The sequence below is a fragment of the Oncorhynchus keta genome, chromosome 21 (genome assembly GCF_023373465.1).
Source record: "Oncorhynchus keta strain PuntledgeMale-10-30-2019 chromosome 21, Oket_V2, whole genome shotgun sequence".
Classification (NCBI taxonomy): Eukaryota; Metazoa; Chordata; class Actinopteri; order Salmoniformes; family Salmonidae; genus Oncorhynchus; species Oncorhynchus keta.
The window spans coordinates 53,079,045-53,103,399 of NC_068441.1; the positions used below are offsets into that span (position 1 = coordinate 53,079,045).

General features: G+C 37.7%; 1 protein-coding gene across 4 annotated transcripts in view; it reads left to right on the forward strand.

Moving 5' to 3' along the window:
- LOC118380051 (homeodomain-interacting protein kinase 1-like) overlaps positions 1-24,355 on the forward strand; it is an 85,483-nt gene that overhangs the window by 30,680 nt on the left and 30,448 nt on the right. For all 4 annotated transcript variants that reach the window (XM_052474222.1, XM_052474221.1, XM_052474223.1 and 1 more), the window contains exons 5-8: positions 16,625-16,748; positions 16,836-16,955; positions 20,546-20,632; positions 24,232-24,355. The exon at positions 24,232-24,355 is cut by the window's right edge and continues 61 nt beyond it. In XM_052474222.1, coding sequence (XP_052330182.1) covers positions 16,625-16,748; positions 16,836-16,955; positions 20,546-20,632; positions 24,232-24,355 — 455 coding nt within the window. The remainder of the gene's footprint in view (positions 1-16,624; positions 16,749-16,835; positions 16,956-20,545; positions 20,633-24,231) is intronic.

Below are 24,355 nucleotides of genomic sequence, written 5' to 3' on the forward strand. Positions count from 1 at the left end.
TATATAACATGATGACTGGTACAGGTGTATATAACATGATGACTGGTACAGGTGTATATAACATGATGACTGGTACAGGTGTATATAACATAATGACTGGTACAGGTGTATATAACATAATGACTGGTACAGGTGTATATAACATGATGACTGGTACAGGTGTATATAACATGATGACTGGTACAGGTGTATATAACATGATGACTGGTACAGGTGTATATAACATGATGACTGGTACAGGTGTATATAACATAATGACTGGTACAGGTGTATATAACATAATGACTGGTACAGGTGTATATAACATAATGACTGGTACAGGTGTATATAACATAATGACTGGTACAGGTGTATATAACATAATGACTGGTACAGGTATATATAACATGATGACTGGTACAGGTGTATATAACATAATGACTGGTACAGGTGTATATAACATAATGACTGGTACAGGTGTATATAACATAATGGCTGGTACAGGTGTATATAACATAATGACTGGTACAGGTGTATATAACATGATGACTGGTACAGGATTATATAACATAATGGCTGGTACAGGTGTATATAACATAATGACTGGTACAGGTGTATATAACATGATGACTGGTACAGGTGTATATAACATGATGACTGGTACAGGTGTATATAACATGATGACTGGTACAGGTGTATATAACATGATGACTGGTACAGGTGTATATAACATAATGACTGGTACAGGTGTATATAACATAATGACTGGTACAGGTGTATATAACATAATGACTGGTACAGGTGTATATAACATAATGACTGGTACAGGTGTATATAACATAATGACTGGTACAGGTATATATAACATGATGACTGGTACAGGTGTATATAACATAATGACTGGTACAGGTGTATATAACATAATGACTGGTACAGGTGTATATAACATAATGGCTGGTACAGGTGTATATAACATAATGACTGGTACAGGTGTATATAACATGATGACTGGTACAGGATTATATAACATAATGGCTGGTACAGGTGTATATAACATAATGACTGGTACAGGTGTATATAACATAATGACTGGTACAGGTATATCTAACATGATGACTGGTACAGGTATATATAACATAATGACTGGTACAGGTATATATAACATGATGACTGGTACAGGTATATATAACATAATGACTGGTACAGGTATATATAACATGATGACTGGTACAGGTATATATAACATAATGACTGGTACAGGTGTATATAACATAATGACTGGTACAGGTGTATATAACATGATGACTGGTACAGGTGTATATAACATGATGACTGGTACAGGTGTATATAACATAATGACTGGTACAGGTGTATATAACATAATGACTGGTACAGGTGTATATAACATAATGACTGGTACAGGTGTATATAACATGATGACTGGTACAGGTATATCTAACATGATGACTGGTACAGGTATATATAACATAATGACTGGTACAGGTATATATAACATGATGACTGGTACAGGTATATATAACATAATGACTGGTACAGGTGTATATAACATAATGACTGGTACAGGTGTATATAACATAATGACTGGTACAGGTATATCTAACATGATGACTGGTACAGGTATATATAACATAATGACTGGTACAGGTATATATAACATGATGACTGGTACAGGTATATATAACATAATGACTGGTACAGGTGTATATAACATAATGACTGGTACAGGTGTATATAACATAATGACTGGTACAGGTGTATATAACATGATGACTGGTACAGGTGTATATAACATGATGACTGGTACAGGTATATATAACATAATGACTGGTACAGGTGTATATAACATAATGACTGGTACAGGTGTATATAACATGATGACTGGTACAGGTGTATATAACATGATGACTGGTACAGGTGTATATACAGGTGTATATAACATAATGACTGGTACAGGTGTATATAACATAATGACTGGTACAGGTGTATATAACATGATGACTGGTACAGGTGTATATAACATGATGACTGGTACAGGTGTATATACAGGTGTATATAACATAATGACTGGTACAGGTGTATATAACATAATGACTGGTACAGGTATATATAACATGATGACTGGTACAGGTATATATAACATAATGACTGGTACAGGTGTATATAACATAATGACTGGTACAGGTGTATATACAGGTGTATATAACATAATGACTGGTACAGGTGTATATAACATGATGACTGGTACAGGTGTATATAACATAATGACTGGTACAGGTGTATATACAGGTGTATATAACATAATGACTGGTACAGGTGTATATAACATGATGACTGGTACAGGTGTATATAACATAATGACTGGTACAGGTGTATATAACATGATAATAATAATAATATATGCCATTTAGCAGACGCTTTTATCCAAAGCGACTTACAGTCATGTGTGCATACATTCTACGTATGGGTGGTCCCGGGAATCGAACCCACTACCCTGGCGTTACAAGCGCCATGCTCTACCAACTGAGCTACAGAAGGACCATGATGACTGGTACAGGTGTATATAACATGATGACTGGTACAGGTGTATATACAGGTGTATATAACATAATGACTGGTACAGGTGTATATAACATAATGACTGGTACAGGTGTATATAACATGATGACTGGTACAGGTGTATATAACATGATGACTGGTACAGGTGTATATACAGGTGTATATAACATAATGACTGGTACAGGTGTATATAACATAATGACTGGTACAGGTATATATAACATGATGACTGGTACAGGTATATATAACATAATGACTGGTACAGGTGTATATAACATAATGACTGGTACAGGTGTATATACAGGTGTATATAACATAATGACTGGTACAGGTGTATATAACATGATGACTGGTACAGGTGTATATAACATAATGACTGGTACAGGTGTATATAACATAATGACTGGTACAGGTGTATATAACATGATGACTGGTACAGGTGTATATAACATGATGACTGGTACAGGTGTATATACAGGTGTATATAACATGATGACTGGTACAGGTGTATATAACATGATGACTGGTACAGGTGTATATAACATAATGACTGGTACAGGTGTATATACAGGTGTATATAACATAATGACTGGTACAGGTGTATATAACATGATGACTGGTACAGGTGTATATAACATGATGACTGGTACAGGTGTATATACAGGTGTATATAACATAATGACTGGTACAGGTGTATATAACATGATGACTGGTACAGGTGTATATAACATGATGACTGGTACAGGTGTATATACAGGTGTATATAACATAATGACTGGTACAGGTATATATAACATGATGACTGGTACAGGTGTATATACAGGTGTATATAACATAATGACTGGTACAGGTGTATATAACATGATGACTGGTACAGGTGTATATAACATAATGACTGGTACAGGTGTATATAACATGATGACTGGTACAGGTGTATATAACATGATGACTGGTACAGGTGTATATAACATGATGACTGGTACAGGTGTATATAACATAATGACTGGTACAGGTGTATATAACATGATGACTGGTACAGGTGTATATAACATGATGACTGGTACAGGTGTATATAACATGATGACTGGTACAGGTGTATATAACATAATGACTGGTACAGGTGTATATAACATGATGACTGGTACAGGTGTATATAACATGATGACTGGTACAGGTGTATATAACATGATGACTGGTACAGGTGTATATAACATAATGACTGGTACAGGTGTATATAACATGATGACTGGTACAGGTGTATATAACATAATGACTGGTACAGGTGTATATAACATAATGACTGGTACAGGTGTATATAACATGATGACTGGTACAGGTATATCTAACATGATGACTGGTACAGGTATATATAACATAATGACTGGTACAGGTATATATAACATGATGACTGGTACAGGTATATATAACATAATGACTGGTACAGGTGTATATAACATAATGACTGGTACAGGTGTATATAACATAATGACTGGTACAGGTATATCTAACATGATGACTGGTACAGGTATATATAACATAATGACTGGTACAGGTATATATAACATGATGACTGGTACAGGTATATATAACATAATGACTGGTACAGGTGTATATAACATAATGACTGGTACAGGTGTATATAACATAATGACTGGTACAGGTGTATATAACATGATGACTGGTACAGGTATATATAACATAATGACTGGTACAGGTGTATATAACATAATGACTGGTACAGGTGTATATAACATGATGACTGGTACAGGTGTATATAACATGATGACTGGTACAGGTGTATATACAGGTGTATATAACATAATGACTGGTACAGGTGTATATAACATAATGACTGGTACAGGTGTATATAACATGATGACTGGTACAGGTGTATATAACATGATGACTGGTACAGGTGTATATACAGGTGTATATAACATAATGACTGGTACAGGTGTATATAACATAATGACTGGTACAGGTATATATAACATGATGACTGGTACAGGTATATATAACATAATGACTGGTACAGGTGTATATAACATAATGACTGGTACAGGTGTATATACAGGTGTATATAACATAATGACTGGTACAGGTGTATATAACATGATGACTGGTACAGGTGTATATAACATAATGACTGGTACAGGTGTATATACAGGTGTATATAACATAATGACTGGTACAGGTGTATATAACATGATGACTGGTACAGGTGTATATAACATAATGACTGGTACAGGTGTATATAACATGATGACTGGTACAGGTGTATATAACATGATGACTGGTACAGGTGTATATACAGGTGTATATAACATAATGACTGGTACAGGTGTATATAACATAATGACTGGTACAGGTGTATATAACATGATGACTGGTACAGGTGTATATAACATGATGACTGGTACAGGTGTATATACAGGTGTATATAACATAATGACTGGTACAGGTGTATATAACATAATGACTGGTACAGGTATATATAACATGATGACTGGTACAGGTATATATAACATAATGACTGGTACAGGTGTATATAACATAATGACTGGTACAGGTGTATATACAGGTGTATATAACATAATGACTGGTACAGGTGTATATAACATGATGACTGGTACAGGTGTATATAACATAATGACTGGTACAGGTGTATATAACATAATGACTGGTACAGGTGTATATAACATGATGACTGGTACAGGTGTATATAACATGATGACTGGTACAGGTGTATATACAGGTGTATATAACATGATGACTGGTACAGGTGTATATAACATGATGACTGGTACAGGTGTATATAACATAATGACTGGTACAGGTGTATATACAGGTGTATATAACATAATGACTGGTACAGGTGTATATAACATGATGACTGGTACAGGTGTATATAACATGATGACTGGTACAGGTGTATATACAGGTGTATATAACATAATGACTGGTACAGGTGTATATAACATGATGACTGGTACAGGTGTATATAACATGATGACTGGTACAGGTGTATATACAGGTGTATATAACATAATGACTGGTACAGGTATATATAACATGATGACTGGTACAGGTGTATATACAGGTGTATATAACATAATGACTGGTACAGGTGTATATAACATGATGACTGGTACAGGTGTATATAACATAATGACTGGTACAGGTGTATATAACATGATGACTGGTACAGGTGTATATAACATGATGACTGGTACAGGTGTATATAACATGATGACTGGTACAGGTGTATATAACATAATGACTGGTACAGGTGTATATAACATGATGACTGGTACAGGTGTATATAACATGATGACTGGTACAGGTGTATATAACATGATGACTGGTACAGGTGTATATAACATAATGACTGGTACAGGTGTATATAACATGATGACTGGTACAGGTGTATATAACATGATGACTGGTACAGGTGTATATAACATGATGACTGGTACAGGTGTATATAACATAATGACTGGTACAGGTGTATATAACATAATGACTGGTACAGGTGTATATAACATGATGACTGGTACAGGTGTATATAACATAATGACTGGTACAGGTATATATAACATGATGACTGGTACAGGTGTATATAACATAATGACTGGTACAGGTGTATATAACATGATGACTGGTACAGGTGTATATAACATGATGACTGGTACAGGTGTATATAACATAATGACTGGTACAGGTGTATATAACATGATGACTGGTACAGGTGTATATAACATAATGACTGGTACAGGTATATATAACATGATGACTGGTACAGGTGTATATACAGGTGTATATAACATAATGACTGGTACAGGTGTATATAACATAATGACTGGTACAGGTGTATATAACATGATGACTGGTACAGGTGTATATAACATAATGACTGGTACAGGTGTATATAACATAATGACTGGTACAGGTGTATATAACATAATGACTGGTACAGGTGTATATACAGGTGTATATAACATAATGACTGGTACAGGTGTATATAACATGATGACTGGTACAGGTGTATATAACATAATGACTGGTACAGGTGTATATAACATGATGACTGGTACAGGTGTATATACAGGTGTATATAACATAATGACTGGTACAGGTGTATATAACATGATGACTGGTACAGGTGTATATACAGGTGTATATAACATAATGACTGGTACAGGTGTATATAACATGATGACTGGTACAGGTGTATATAACATAATGACTGGTACAGGTGTATATAACATGATGACTGGTACAGGTGTATATACAGGTGTATATAACATGATGACTGGTACAGGTGTATATAACATGATGACTGGTACAGGTGTATATAACATGATGACTGGTACAGGTGTATATAACATAATGACTGGTACAGGTGTATATAACATAATGACTGGTACAGGTGTATATAACATAATGACTGGTACAGGTGTATATAACATGATGACTGGTACAGGTGTATATACAGGTGTATAAAACATAATGACTGGTACAGGTGTATATAACATAATGACTGGTACAGGTGTATATAACATAATGACTGGTACATGTGTATATAACATGATGACTGGTACAGGTGTATATAACATGATGACTGGTACAGGTGTATATAACATAATGACTGGTACAGGTATATATAACATGATGACTGGTACAAGTGTATATACAGGTGTATATAACATAATGACTGGTACAGGTGTATATAACATGATGACTGGTACATGTGTATATAACATGATGACTGGTACAGGTGTATATAACATGATGACTGGTACAGGTGTATATAACATAATGACTGGTTCAGGTGTATATAACATAATGACTGGTACAGGTGTATATACAGGTTTATATAACATAATGACTGGTACAGGTGTATATAACATAATGACTGGTACAGGTGTATATACAGGTTTATATAACATAATGACTGGTACAGGTGTATATAACATAATGACTGGTACAGGTGTATATACAGGTTTATATAACATAATGACTGGTACAGGTGTATATAACATAATGACTGGTACAGGTGTATATAACATGATTACTGGTACAGGTGTATATACAGGTGTATATAACATAATGACTGGTACAGGTGTATATAACATAATGACTGGTACAGGTGTATATAACATGATGACTGGTACAGGTGTATATAACATAATGACTGGAACAGGTGTATATAACATAATGACTGGTACAGGTGTATATAACATAATGACTGGTACAGGTGTATATAACATGATGACTGGTACAGGTGTATATAACATGATGACTGGTACAGGTGTATATAACATAATGACTGGTACAGGTGTATATAACATAATGACTGGTACAGGTGTATATAACATGATGACTGGTACAGGTGTATATAACATAATGACTGGTACAGGTGTATATAACATAATGACTGGTACAGGTGTATATAACATGATGACTGGTACAGGTGTATATAACATAATGACTGGTACAGGTGTATATAACATAATGACTGGTACAGGTGTATATAACATGATGACTGGTACAGGTGTATATACAGGTGTATATAACATAATGACTGGTACAGGTGTATATAACATGATGACTGGTACAGGTGTATATACAGGTGTATATAACATAATGACTGGTACAGGTGTATATAACATAATGACTGGTACAGGTGTATATAACATAATGACTGGTACAGGTATATATAACATAATGGCTGGTACAGGTGTATATAACATAATGACTGGTACAGGTGTATATAACATAATGACTGGTACAGGTGTATATAACATAATGACTGGTACAGGTGTATATAACATAATGACTGGTACAGGTGTATATAACATAATGACTGGTACAGGTGTATATAACATAATGACTGGTACAGGTGTATATACAGGTGTATATAACATGATGACTGGTACAGGTGTATATAACATAATGACTGGTACAGGTGTATATAACATAATGACTGGTACAGGTGTATATAACATGATGACTGGTACAGGTGTATATACAGGTGTATATAACATAATGACTGGTACAGGTGTATATACAGGTGTATATAACGTAATGACTGGTACAGGTGTATATAACATGATGACTGGTACAGGTGTATATAACATAATGACTGGTACAGGTGTATATAACATAATGACTGGTACAGGTGTATATAACATGATGACTGGTACAGGTGTATATAACATGATGACTGGTACAGGTATATATAACATGATGACTGGTACAGGTGTATATAACATAATGACTGGTACAGGTATATATAACATGATGACTGGTACAGGTGTATATACAGGTGTATATAACATAATGACTGGTACATGTGTATATAACATGATGACTGGTACAGGTGTATATAACATGATGACTGGTACAGGTGTATATAACATAATGACTGGTACAGGTGTATATAACATGATGACTGGTACAGGTGTATATAACATGATGACTGGTACAGGTGTATATAACATGATGACTGGTACAGGTGTATATACAGGTGTATATAACATGATGACTGGTACAGGTGTATATACAGGTGTATATAACATAATGACTGGTACAGGTGTATATAACATGATGACTGGTACAGGTGTATATAACATGATGACTGGTACAGGTGTATATAACATGATGACTGGAACAGGTGTATATAACATGATGACTGGTACAGGTGTATATAACATAATGACTGGTACAGGTGTATATAACATGATGACTGGTACAGGTGTATATAACATGATGACTGGTACAGGTGTATATAACATGATGACTGGTACAGGTGTATATACAGGTGTATATAACATGATGACTGGTACAGGTGTATATACAGGTGTATATAACATAATGACTGGTACAGGTGTATATAACATGATGACTGGTACAGGTGTATATAACATGATGACTGGTACAGGTGTATATAACATGATGACTGGAACAGGTGTATATAACATGATGACTGGTACAGGTGTATATAACATAATGACTGGTACAGGTGTATATAACATAATGACTGGTACAGGTGTATATAACATAATGACTGGTACAGGTGTATATAACATAATGACTGGTACAGGTGTATATAACATAATGACTGGTACAGGTGTATATAACATGATGACTGGTACAGGTGTATATAACATGATGACTGGTACAGGTGTATATAACATAATGACTGGTACAGGTGTATATAACATAATGACTGGTACAGGTGTATATAACATGATGACTGGTACAGGTGTATATACAGGTGTATATAACATAATGACTGGTACAGGTGTATATAACATAATGACTGGTACAGGTGTATATAACATAATGACTGGTACAGGATTATATAACATAATGGCTGGTACAGGTGTATATAACATAATGACTGGTACAGGTGTATATAACATAATGACTGGTACAGGTGTATATAACATAATGACTGGTACAGGTGTATATAACATAATGACTGGTACAGGTGTATATAACATAATGACTGGTACAGGTGTATATAACATAATGACTGGTACAGGTGTATATACCATAATGACTGGTACAGGTGTATATAACATAATGACTGGTACAGGTGTATATAACATAATGACTGGTACAGGTGTATATAACATAATGACTGGTGCAGGTGTATATAACATAATGACTGGAACAGGTGTATATAACATAATGACTGGAACAGGTGTATATAACATAATGACTGGTACAGGTGTATATAACATAATGACTGGTGCAGGTGTATATAACATAATGACTGGTACAGGTGTATATAACATAATGACTGGTACAGGTGTATATAACATGATGACTGGTACAGGTGTATATACAGGTGTATATAACATGATGACTGGTACAGGTGTATATAATATGATGACTGGTACAGGTGTATATAACATAATGACTGGTGGAGGTGTATATAACATAATGACTGGTACAGGTGTATATAACATAATGACTGGTACAGGTGTATATACCATAATGACTGGTACAGGTGTATATAACATAATGACTGGTACAGGTGTATATAACATGATGACTGGTACAGGTGTATATAACATAATGACTGGTACAGGTGTATATAACATAATGACTGGTACAGGTGTATATAACATAATGACTGGTGCAGGTGTGTATATAACATAATGACTGGTACAGGTGTATATACAGGTGTATATAACATAATGACTGGTGCAGGTGTATATAACATAATGACTGGTACAGGTGTATATAACATAATGACTGGTACAGGTGTATATACAGGTGTATATAACATAATGACTGGTACAGGTGTATATAACATAATGACTGGTACAGGTGTATATAACATAATGACTGGTGCAGGTGTATATAACATAATGACTGGTACAGGTGTATATAACATAATGACTGGTGCAGGTGTATATAACATAATGACTGGTACAGGTGTATATAACATAATGACTGGTACAGGTGTATATAACATAATGACTGGTACAGGTGTATATAACATAATGACTGGTACAGGTGTATATAACATAATGACTGGTACAGGTGTATATAACATGATGACTGGTACAGGTGTATATAACATAATGACTGGTACAGGTGTATATAACATAATGACTGGTACAGGTGTATATAACATAATGACTGGTACAGGTGTATATAACATAATGACTGGTACAGGTGTATATAACATAATGACTGGTACAGGTGTATATACAGGTGTATATAACATAATGACTGGTACAGGTGTATATAACATAATGACTGGTACAGGTGTATATAACATAATGACTGGTACAGGTGTATATAACATAATGACTGGTACAGGTGTATATACCATAATGACTGGTACAGGTGTATATAACATAATGACTGGTACAGGTGTATATAACATGATGACTGGTACAGGTGTATATAACATAATGACTGGTACAGGTGTATATACAGGTGTATATAACATAATGACTGGTACAGGTGTATATAACATAATGACTGGTACAGGTGTATATAACATAATGACTGGTACAGGGGTATATAACATAATGACTGGTACAGGTGTATATACAGGTGTATATAACATAATGACTGGTGCAGGTGTATATAACATAATGACTGGTACAGGTGTATATAACATAATGACTGGTACAGGTGTATATACAGGTGTATATAACATAATGACTGGTACAGGTGTATATAACATAATGACTGGTACAGGTGTATATAACATAATGACTGGTACAGGTGTATATAACATAATGACTGGTACAGGTGTATATAACATAATGACTGGTGCAGGTGTATATAACATAATGACTGGTACAGGTGTATATAACATAATGACTGGTACAGGTGTATATAACATAATGACTGGTACAGGTGAATATAACATAATGACTGGTGCAGGTGTATATAACATAATGACTGGTACAGGTGTATATAACATAATGACTGGTGCAGGTGTATATAACATAATGACTGGTACAGGTGTATATAACATAATGACTGGTACAGGTGTATATAACATAATGACTGGTACAGGTGTATATAACATAATGACTGGTGCAGGTGTATATAACATAATGACTGGTACAGGTGTATATAACATAATGACTGGTACAGGTGTATATAACATAATGACTGGTACAGGTGTATATAACATAATGACTGGTACAGGTGTATATAACATGATGACTGGTACAGGTGTATATAACATAATGACTGGTACAGGTGTATATACAGGTGTATATAACATAATGACTGGTACAGGTGTATATAACATAATGACTGGTACAGGTGTATATAACATAATGACTGGTACAGGGGTATATAACATAATGACTGGTACAGGTGTATATACAGGTGTATATAACATAATGACTGGTACAGGTGTATATAACATAATGACTGGTACAGGTGTATATAACATAATGACTGGTACAGGTGTATATAACATAATGACTGGTACAGGTGTATATAACATAATGACTGGTACAGGTGTATATAACATAATGACTGGTACAGGTGTATATAACATAATGACTGGTGCAGGTGTATATAACATAATGACTGGTACAGGTGTATATAACATAATGACTGGTACAGGTGTATATACAGGTGTATATAACATAATGACTGGTACAGGTGTATATAACATAATGACTGGTACAGGTGTATATAACATAATGACTGGTGCAGGTGTATATAACATAATGACTGGTACAGGTGTATATAACATAATGACTGGTGCAGGTGTATATAACATAATGACTGGTACAGGTGTATATAACATAATGACTGGTACAGGTGTATATAACATAATGACTGGTACAGGTGTATATAACATAATGACTGGTACAGGTGTATATAACATAATGACTGGTATATACAGGTGTATATAACATAATGACTGGTACAGGTGTATATACAGGTGTATATAACATAACAGGTGTATATAAATGACTGGTACAGGTGTATATAACATAATGACTGGTACAGGTGTATATAACATAATGACTGGTACAGGTGTATATAACATAATGACTGGTACAGGTGTATATAACATAATATACAGGTGTATATAACATAATGACTGGTACAGGTGTATATAACATAATGACTGGTACAGGTGTATATAACATAATGACTGGTACAGGTGTATATAACATAATGACTGGTACAGGTGTATATAACATAATGACTGGTACAGGTGTATATAACATAATGACTGGTACAGGTGTATATAACATAATGACTGGTACAGGTGTATATAACATAATGACTGGTGCAGGTGTATATAACATAATGACTGGTACAGGTGTATATAACATAATGACTGGTACAGGTGTATATAACATAATGACTGGTACAGGTGTATATAACATAATGACTGGTGCAGGTGTATATAACATAATGACTGGTACAGGTGTATATAACATAATGACTGGTGCAGGTGTATATAACATAATGACTGGTACAGGTGTATATAACATAATGACTGGTGCAGGTGTATATAACATAATGACTGGTACAGGTGTATATAACATAATGACTGGTACAGGTGTATATAACATAATGACTGGTACAGGTGTATATAACATAATGACTGGTACAGGTGTATATAACATAATGACTGGTGCAGGTGTATATAACATAATGACTGGTACAGGTGTATATAACATAATGACTGGTACAGGTGTATATACAGGTGTATATAACATAATGACTGGTACAGGTGTATATAACATAATGACTGGTACAGGTGTATATAACATAATGACTGGTACAGGGGTATATAACATAATGACTGGTACAGGTGTATATACAGGTGTATATAACATAATGACTGGTGCAGGTGTATATAACATAATGACTGGTACAGGTGTATATACAGGTGTATATAACATAATGACTGGTACAGGTGTATATAACATAATGACTGGTACAGGTGTATATAACATAATGACTGGTACAGGTGTATATAACATAATGACTGGTACAGGTGTATATAACATAATGACTGGTGCAGGTGTATATAACATAATGACTGGTACAGGTGTATATAACATAATGACTGGTACAGGTGTATATAACATAATGACTGGTACAGGTGTATATAACATAATGACTGGTGCAGGTGTATATAACATAATGACTGGTACAGGTGTATATAACATAATGACTGGTGCAGGTGTATATAACATAATGACTGGTACAGGTGTATATAACATAATGACTGGTACAGGTGTATATAACATAATGACTGGTACAGGTGTATATAACATAATGACTGGTGCAGGTGTATATAACATAATGACTGGTACAGGTGTATATAACATAATGACTGGTACAGGTGTATATAACATAATGACTGGTACAGGTGTATATAACATAATGACTGGTACAGGTGTATATAACATAATGACTGGTACAGGTGTATATAACATAATGACTGGTACAGGTGTATATACATAATGACTGGTACAGGTGTATATAACATAATGACTGGTACAGGTGTATATAACATAATGACTGGTACAGGTGTATATAACATAATGACTGTTACAGGGGTATATAACATAATGACTGGTACAGGTGTATACACAGGTGTATATAACATAATGACTGGTACAGGTGTATATAACATAATGACTGGTACAGGTGTATATAACATAATGACTGGTACAGGTGTATATAACATGATGACTGGTACAGGTGTATATAACATGATGACTGGTACAGGTGTATATAACATAATGACTGGTACAGGTGTATATAACATAATGACTGGTACAGGTGTATATAACATAATGACTGGTACAGGTGTATATAACATAATGACTGGTACAGGTGTATATAACATAATGACTGGTACAGGTGTATATAACATGATGACTGGTACAGATGTATATAACATAATGACTGGTACAGGTGTATATAACATAATGACTGGTACAGGTGTATATAACATAATGACTGGTACAGGTGTATATAACATAATGACTGGTACAGGTGTATATACAGGTGTATATAACATAATGACTGGTACAGGTGTATATAACATAATGACTGGTACAGGTGTATATACAGGTGTATATAACATAATGACTGGTACAGGTGTATATAACATAATGACTGGTACAGGTGTATATAACATAATGACTGGTACAGGTGTATATAACATAATGACTGGTACAGGTGTATATACAGGTGTATATAACATAATGACTGGTACAGGTGTATATACAGGTGTATATAACATAATGACTGGTACAGGTGTATATACAGGTGTATATACAGGTGTATATAACATAATGACTGGTACAGGTGTATATACAGGTGTATATAACATAATGACTGGTACAGGTGTATATACAGGTGTATATACAGGTGTATATAACATAATGACTGGTACAGGTGTATATACAGGTGTATATAACATAATGACTGGTACAGGTGTATATAACATAATGACTGGTACAGGTGTATATAACATAATGACTGGTACAGGTGTATATAACATAATGACTGGTACAGGTGTATATAACATAATGACTGGTACAGGTGTATATAACATAATGACTGGTACAGGTGTATATAACATAATGACTGGTACAGGTGTATATAACATAATGACTGGTACAGGTGTATATACAGGTGTATATACAGGTGTATATAACATAATGACTGGTACAGGTGTATATACAGGTGTATATAACATAATGACTGGTACAGGTGTATATACAGGTGTATATATAGGTGTATATAACATAATGACTGGTACAGGTGTATATACAGGTGTATATAACATAATGACTGGTACAGGTGTATATAACATAATGACTGGTACAGGTGTATATAACATAATGACTGGTACAGGTGTATATAACATAATGACTGGTACAGGTGTATATAACATAATGACTGGTACAGGTGTATATAACATAATGACTGGTACAGGTGTATATAACATAATGACTGGTACAGGTGTATATAACATAATGACTGGTACAGGTGTATATACAGGTGTATATACAGGTGTATATAACATAATGACTGGTACAGGTGTATATACAGGTGTATATAACATAATGACTGGTACAGGTGTATATACAGGTGTATATATAGGTGTATATAACATAATGACTGGTACAGGTGTATATACAGGTGTATATAACATAATGACTGGTACAGGTGTATATAACATAATGACTGGTACAGGTGTATATAACATAATGACTGGTACAGGTGTATATAACATAATGACTGGTACAGGTGTATATAACATAATGACTGGTACAGGTGTATATAACATAATGACTGGTACAGGTGTATATAACATAATGACTGGTACAGGTGTATATAACATAATGACTGGTACAGGTGAACCAGACTTTACAAACAGGTAATTCCATCCACCGGTGAGAATCTGAGACGACAGAGAAAATCCAGGTGTTTATTTCACAACAGTAGAACACTTTCCCAACATACTGTTTCATACTAAGTGCGCGAGCGTGTTGTTATCTGTGTTGTTGCTGACGTGTTTTCCTTCTTTCAGGGCTCCAGAGATCATCCTGGGCTTGCCGTTCTGTGAGGCTATAGATATGTGGTCTCTGGGCTGCGTTATAGCTGAGCTGTTCCTGGGGTGGCCCCTGTACCCCGGGGCCTCGGAGTACGACCAGGTGGGAACCACAGCCGAGACACGTGTATTTTATCTTAAAACTGTTATGATGCATTCTAACATGTCCCCTCCTGTCCTCGTCCGCTAGATCCGGTACATCTCCCAGACCCAGGGCCTGCCTGCAGAGTACCTGCTGAGTGCCGGCACCAAGACAAGCCGCTTCTTCAAGAGAGGACCTGACTCCAGCTACCCCGTCTGGAGAATCAAGGTATCGACTCAATTCCAGTACACGACTCACTGACTTCACGCACGGATGCGTGCCATCACTCTCCTTCTTGGTCAAATAGCTCGTACACAGGCCCGGAGGTGTGTTTTGGGTTATTGTCATGTTGAAAAACAAATGATAGTCCCACTAAGCGCAGACCAGATGTGATGGAGCAGTGCTGTGCCAGCCATGCTGGTTAAGTGTGCCTTGAATTCTAAATAAATAATTGACAGTGTCACCAGCAAAGCACCCCCACACCATCACACCTCCTCCTCCATGCTTCATGGTGTCCAGGTATTACAGTACACCTGACTCTATCTATCCTCTCTGGATGGTCCAGGTATTACAGTACACCTGACTCTATCTATCCTCTCTAGATGGTCACCCATACGTAGAATGTATGCACACATGACTGTAAGTCGCTTTGGATAAAAGCGTCTGCTAAATGGCATATATTATTATATTATTATGGTCCAGGTATTACAGTACACCTGACTCTACCTATCCTCTCTGGATGGTCCAGGTATTACAGTACACCTGACTCTATCTATCCTCTCTAGAGGGTCCAGGTATTACAGTACACCTGACTCTATCTATCCTCTCTGGATGGTCCAGGTATTACAGTACACCTGACTCTATCTATCCTATCTATCTAGCCCTGGTTAACAGTAGTGTACTTCAGAGCCCTGGTCAACAGTAGTGTACTACAGAGCCCTGGTTAACAGTAGTGTACTACAGAGCCCTGGTTAACAGTAGTGTACTACAGAGCCCTGGTTAACAGTAGTGTACATCAGAGCCCTGGTTAACAGTAGTATACTACAGAGCCCTGGTTAACAGTAGTGTACTACAGAGCCCTGGTTAACAGTAGTGTACTACAGAGCCCTGGTTAACAGTAGTATACTACAGAGCCCTGGTTAACAGTAGTGTACTACAGAGCCCTGGTTAACAGTAGTGTACTACAGAGCCCTGGTTAACAGTAGTGTACTACAGAGCCCTGGTTAACAGTAGTGTACTACAGAGCCCTGGTTAACAGTAGTGTACTACAGAGCCCTGGTTAACAGTAGTGTACTACAGAGCCCTGGTCAACAGTAGTGTACTACAGAGCCCTGGTTAACAGTAGTGGACTACAGAGCCCTGGTTAACAGTAGTGTACTACAGAGCCCTGGTTAAAAGTAGTGTACTACAGAGCCCTGGTCAACAGTAGTGTACTTCAGAGCCCTGGTTAACAGTAGTGTACTACAGAGCCCTGGTTAACAGTAGTGTACATCAGAGCCCTGGTTAACAGTAGTGTACTACATAGCCCTGGTTAACAGTAGTGTACTACAGATCCCTGGTTAACAGTAGTGTACTACAGAGCCCTGGTTAACAGTAGTGTACTACAGAGCCCTGGTTAACAGTAGTGTACTACAGAGCCCTGGTTAACAGTAGTGTACTACAGAGCCCTGGTTAACATTAGTATACTACAGAGCCCTGGTTAACAGTAGTGTACTACAGAGCCCTGGTCAACAGTAGTGTACTTCAGAGCCCTGGTTAACAGTAGTGTACTACAGAGCCCTGGTTAACAGTAGTGTACTACAGAGCCCTGGTTAACATTAGTATACTACAGAGCCCTGGTTAACAGTAGTGTACTACAGAGCCCTGGTCAACAGTAGTGTACTTCAGAGCCCTGGTTAACAGTAGTGTACTACAGAGCCCTGGTTAACAGTAGTGTACTACAGAGCCCTGGTCAACAGTAGTGTACTACAGAGCCCTGGTTAACAGTAGTGTACTTCAGAGCCCTGGTTAACAGTAGTGTACTACAGAGCCCTGGTCAACAGTAGTGTACTACAGAGCCCTGGTCAACAGTAGTGTACTACAGAGCCCTGGTTAACAGTAGTGTACTACAGAGCCCTGGTCAACAGTAGTGTACTACAGAGCCCTGGTTAACAGTAGTGTACTACAGAGCCCTGGTCAACAGTAGTGTACTACAGAGCCCTGGTCAACAGTAGTGTACTACAGAGCCCTGGTTAACAGTAGTGTACTACAGAGCCCTGGTCAACAGTAGTGTACTACAGAGCCCTGGTTAACAGTAGTGTACTACAGAGCCCTGGTTAACAGTAGTGTACTACAGAGCCCTGGTTAAAAGTAGTGTACTACAGAGCCCTGGTCAACAGTAGTGTACTTCAGAGCCCTGGTTAACAGTAGTGTACTACAGAGCCCTGGTTAACAGTAGTGTACATCAGAGCCCTAGTTAACAGTAGTGTACTACAGAGCCCTGGTTAACAGTAGTATTCTACAGAGCCCTGGTTAACAGTAGTGTACTACAGAGCCCTGGTTAACAGTAGTGTACTACAGAGCCCTGGTTAACAGTAGTGTACTACAGAGCCCTGGTTAACAGTAGTGTACTACAGAGCCCTGGTTAACAGTAGTGTACTACAGAGCCCTGGTTAACAGTAGTGTACTACAGAGCCCTGGTTAACAGTAGTGTACTACAGAGCCCTGGTTAACAGTAGTGTACTACAGAGCCCTGGTCAACAGTAGTGTACTACAGAGCCCTGGTTAACAGTAGTGTACTTCAGAGCCCTGGTTAACAGTAGTGTACTACAGAGCCCTGGTCAACAGTAGTGTACTACAGAGCCCTGGTCAACAGTAGTGTACTACAGAGCCCTGGTTAACAGTAGTGTACTACAGAGCCCTGGTCAACAGTAGTGTACTACAGAGCCCTGGTTAACAGTAGTGTACTACAGAGCCCTGGTTAACAGTAGTGTACTACAGAGCCCTGGTTAAAAGTAGTGTACTACAGAGCCCTGGTCAACAGTAGTGTACTTCAGAGCCCTGGTTAACAGTAGTGTACTACAGAGCCCTGGTTAACAGTAGTGTACATCAGAGCCCTGGTTAACAGTAGTGTACTACAGAGCCCTGGTTAACAGTAGTATTCTACAGAGCCCTGGTTAACAGTAGTGTACTACAGAGCCCTGGTTAACAGTAGTGTACTACAGAGCCCTGGTTAACAGTAGTGTACTACAGAGCCCTGGTTAACAGTAGTGTACTACAGAGCCCTGGTCAACAGTAGTGTACTACAGAGCCCTGGTTAACAGTAGTGTACTACAGAGCCCTGGTCAACAGTAGTGTACTACAGAGCCCTGGTCAACAGTAGTGTACTTCAGAGCCCTGGTTAACAGTAGTGTACTACAGAGCCCTGGTTAACAGTAGTGTACTACAGAGCCCTGGTCAACAGTAGTGTACTACAGAGCCCTGGTCAACAGTAGTGTACTTCAGAGCCCTGGTTAACAGTAGTGTACTACAGAGCCCTGGTTAACAGTAGTGTACTACAGAGCCCTGGTCAACAGTAGTGTACTTCAGAGCCCTGGTTAACAGTAGTGTACTACAGAGCCCTGGTTAACAGTAGTATATTGGGAACAGGTTGCCATTTTGGAAGCTCACCTCGCTGTTCCTGCCAGAAACGTGGATCTCAACACACTGCTGTGAACAGGGCTTTTAGTGGGGTTCGTGGGCAAATAGAAACCTATGTTTTTCCTCATTAGTTTTTATTGAATCATTATTTTTTTGTGACGACAACAAGTGTAACGTTCCCGATGTGTCTGTTCAATAAGGTCCCTTCGGACCACGAGGCTGAGATGGGCATCAAGTCCAAGGAGGCTCGCAAATACATCTTCAACTGTCTGGACGACATGATGCAGGTTGGTTTAAGCTACGTGATGTCATCTAGTACGTCGCATTTATGTTTATAAACCCCCCTGTTTACATTCGCCATTTTTAAAAAATGTTTTTTTTTTTTTTTTTTACTTAACCTTTATTTAATCAGGTTAGTCTCGTTGAGATATAAAAAAATATATATATATATATTTTTTGCGAAAGTGGCTCAGCTTTTCGCTAGGTTAATTTCCATTAGCAACGTGTCCTTCAGAACTAACCTGCTACCCGGGGGCACGCTAACTCACGGCTAACTCCACTCACCCTGAATGAAGTGTCTGAGCCGCGAGTTGAGGACCACAATCCTGTCAGAAAGATTGTCATCCCCTTCATTTTGAGGAAAGATGATCGATTTTTACATATTTAATTAATCAAATGTTTTTTGTTGGGTTTTTTTTTTCGGTGTAATTTAAAAAAAAAAAGATATACACTTTCATTTTGAGTGTGACTCCGAATCCAGACCTCCATGGGTTGATACATTTGATTTTCATTGATCCATTTTTTGTGTGACTTTGTTGTCAGCACATTCAACTATGTAAAGAAAAAAAGTATTTAATAATAATATTTCATTCATTCAGATCTAGGATGTGTTATTTTAGTGTTCCCTTTATTTTTTTGGGAGCAGTGTATATACAGCAACACCTCCCCCATAAGCATTCCTGTCTCTTCTTTTGAAGTTATATCGTTGTATTGCTACTGCTGGAGCATTGAATGAAAGCTCTAAGTGAGTTTCAGTGTATATTAAAATACCATTTACTAATGATGGGATGCATTTAAAAGTTCAGGAATACATTTATATGATTTTATTGATGTGAGTGGACGGAAAAAGGTGCTCTGGATAAACACAACCCAGCATGGATAAACACAACCCAGCACATGGATAAACACAACCCAGCACATGGATAAACACAACCCAGCACATGGATAAACACAACCCAGCACATGGATAAACACAACCCAGCACACCAAAGACGGCATTAAATGATAAAATAATACAATAAACACTACAATTTTAAAAGCCTAGTTCACACCGTAGACGGCCGAGTTTGCAAGAATTAAAACGTGGTACTGACTCGCCGATGGGGTTGACGGTTCAGCGTTGTCTTAGTGAAGAGTAGCCTAGTGGTTAGAGCGTTGGACTAGTAACCGGAAGGTTGCAAGTTCAAATCCCCGAGCTGACAAGGTACAAATCTGTCGTTCTGCCCCTGAACAAGGCAGTTAACCCACTGTTCCTAGGCTGTCATAGAAAATAAGAATTTGTTCTTAACTGACTTGCCTAGTTAAATAAAGGTAAAATAAAAAATAAAAAAGAGTTTGCAATTCACGCGCAGTTAAAAGACAACCAGTATCCACCGACGTGGTACGGATGAAGCCTGAGCTGCAATGTGAAGCTAACTGAAGCTGGCTAGCTTTATAAAAGCCTGACTAGATCTGGCTTGCTTCATAGTGTACCACTGGACTTTTATTTTGAAAACAAAGTTGTCCCAAAGTGCTTTACAGATACCCAGCCAAAAACCCCAAAGAGCTTTACAGATACCCAGCCGAAAACCCCAAAGAGCTTTACAGATACCCAGCCGAAAACCCCAAAACCCCAAAGAGCTTTACAGATACCCAGCCTAAAACCCCAAAGAGCTTTACAGATACTCAGCCGAAAACCCCAAAGAGCTTTACAGATCCCGAGCTGAAAACCCAGCTTTACTAAAAACCCCAAAGATACCCAGCTTTACAGATCCCCAGCCGAAAACCCCAAAGAAAACACCAAAGCTTTACAGATACCCAGCTGAAAACCCCAAAGAGCTTTACAGATACCCAGCCTAAAACCCCAAAGAGCTTTACAGATACTCAGCCGAAAACCCCAAAGAGCTTTACAGATCCCGAGCTGAAAACCCCAAAGAGCTTCACAGATACCCAGCCGAAAACCCCAAAGAGCTTTACAGATACCCAGCCGAAAACCCCAAAGAGCTTTACAGATACCCAGCCGAAAACCCCAAAGAGCTTTACAGATACCCAGCCGAAAACCCCAAAGAGCTTTACAGATACCCAGCCGAAAACCCCAAAGAGCTATAAAACCCCAAAGAGCTTTACAGATACCCAGCCGAAAACCCCAAAGAGCTTTGAAAACCCCAAAGAGCTTTACAGATCCCCAGCTGAAAACCCCAAAGAGCTTTACAGAAAGAGCAAACAATGCAGAGGCAGAAGCCAGAAGCACACACAGTGGCCAGGAAAAATCCCCTACAAGGCAAGAGATGAAGAAGAAACCTAGAGAGGAACCAGGCTCTTTATTTTTTAAATGTATTTTATCCATAATGACATCACAATACTCCATAATGACATCACAATACCCCATAATGACATCACAATGTTTTTCCTTTATTTAACTAGGCAAGTCAGTTAAGAACAAATTCTTATTTTCAATGACGACCTAGAAACAGTGGGTTTAACTGCCTTGTTCAGGGGCAGAACGACAGATTTGTACCTTGTCAGCTCGGGGATTCGATCTTGCACCCTTTCGGTTACTAGTCCAACGCTCCAACCACTAGGCTACCCTGCCGCTCTGAGGGGTGACCAGTCCTCTTCTGGCTGTACTGGGTAGAGAGGAACCAGGCTCAGAGGGGTGAGATGAAAACCTGCTCCAGAGCGCTCAGGACCTCAGACTGGGGTGAAGGTTCACCTTCCAACAGGACAACGACCCTAAGCACACAGCCAACACAACACAGGAATGGCTTTGGGACAAGTATGTTAATGTCCTTGAGTGACCCAGCCAGAGCCTGGACTTGAACATCTCTGGAGAAACCTGAAAATAGCTGTGCTGTCCCCATCCAACCTGACAGAGCTTGAGAGGCATCTGATCTGCAGAGAACATTGGGAGAACCTTCCCAAATACAGGTGTGCCAAGCTTGTAGCGTCATACCCAAGAAAACTCCAGGCTGTAATCTCTGCCAAAGGTGCTTCAACAAAGTACTGAGTAAAGGGTCTGAATACTGATGTAAATGTGATATTTCAGTGTTTTGTATTTAATACATTTTCAAACATTTCTACACTGTTTTTTGCCTTGTCATTATGTGGTATTCTGTGTAGACTGATGAGGAGGGGGAAAGTATTTCATATTTTTATTTTATTTTTAATAAACAAGTTATTTCTGAACATTTAGGCAAGTTAGCTGGCTAATTCATTGCTTTTCCTATGCTCCCTCTCCCCAAATCCTAACTTTTTATTTTTATTTTATTTTACCTTTATAAATAAAGGTAAAATAAAATAAAAATAAAAAGTTAGGATTTGGGGAGAGGGAGCATAGGAAAAGCAATGAATTAACCAGGCAAGTCAGTTAAGAACAAATTATTATTTTCAATGACAGCCTAGGAACAGTGGGTTAACTGCCTGTTCAGGGGCAGAACGACAGATTTGTACCTTGTCAGCTCGGGGGTTTGAACTCGCAACCGTCCGGTTACTAGTCCAACGCTCTAACCACTAGGCTACGCTGCCGCCCCTTTAACAATTAGATCATCCTAAACTGAAAATAGATCTTTCTAGCATCGCGTTCATCCAACCTGACTTCCCCCTGTTGCATCACTTCCTCCCGGTGCAGGTCAACCTATCGTCTCACCTGGAGGGGACAGACATGCTTGCGGAGAAAGCTGATAGGCGGGAATTCATCGACCTGCTGAAGCGGATGCTTCGATTGGACGCTGACAAGAGGATCACGCCCACTA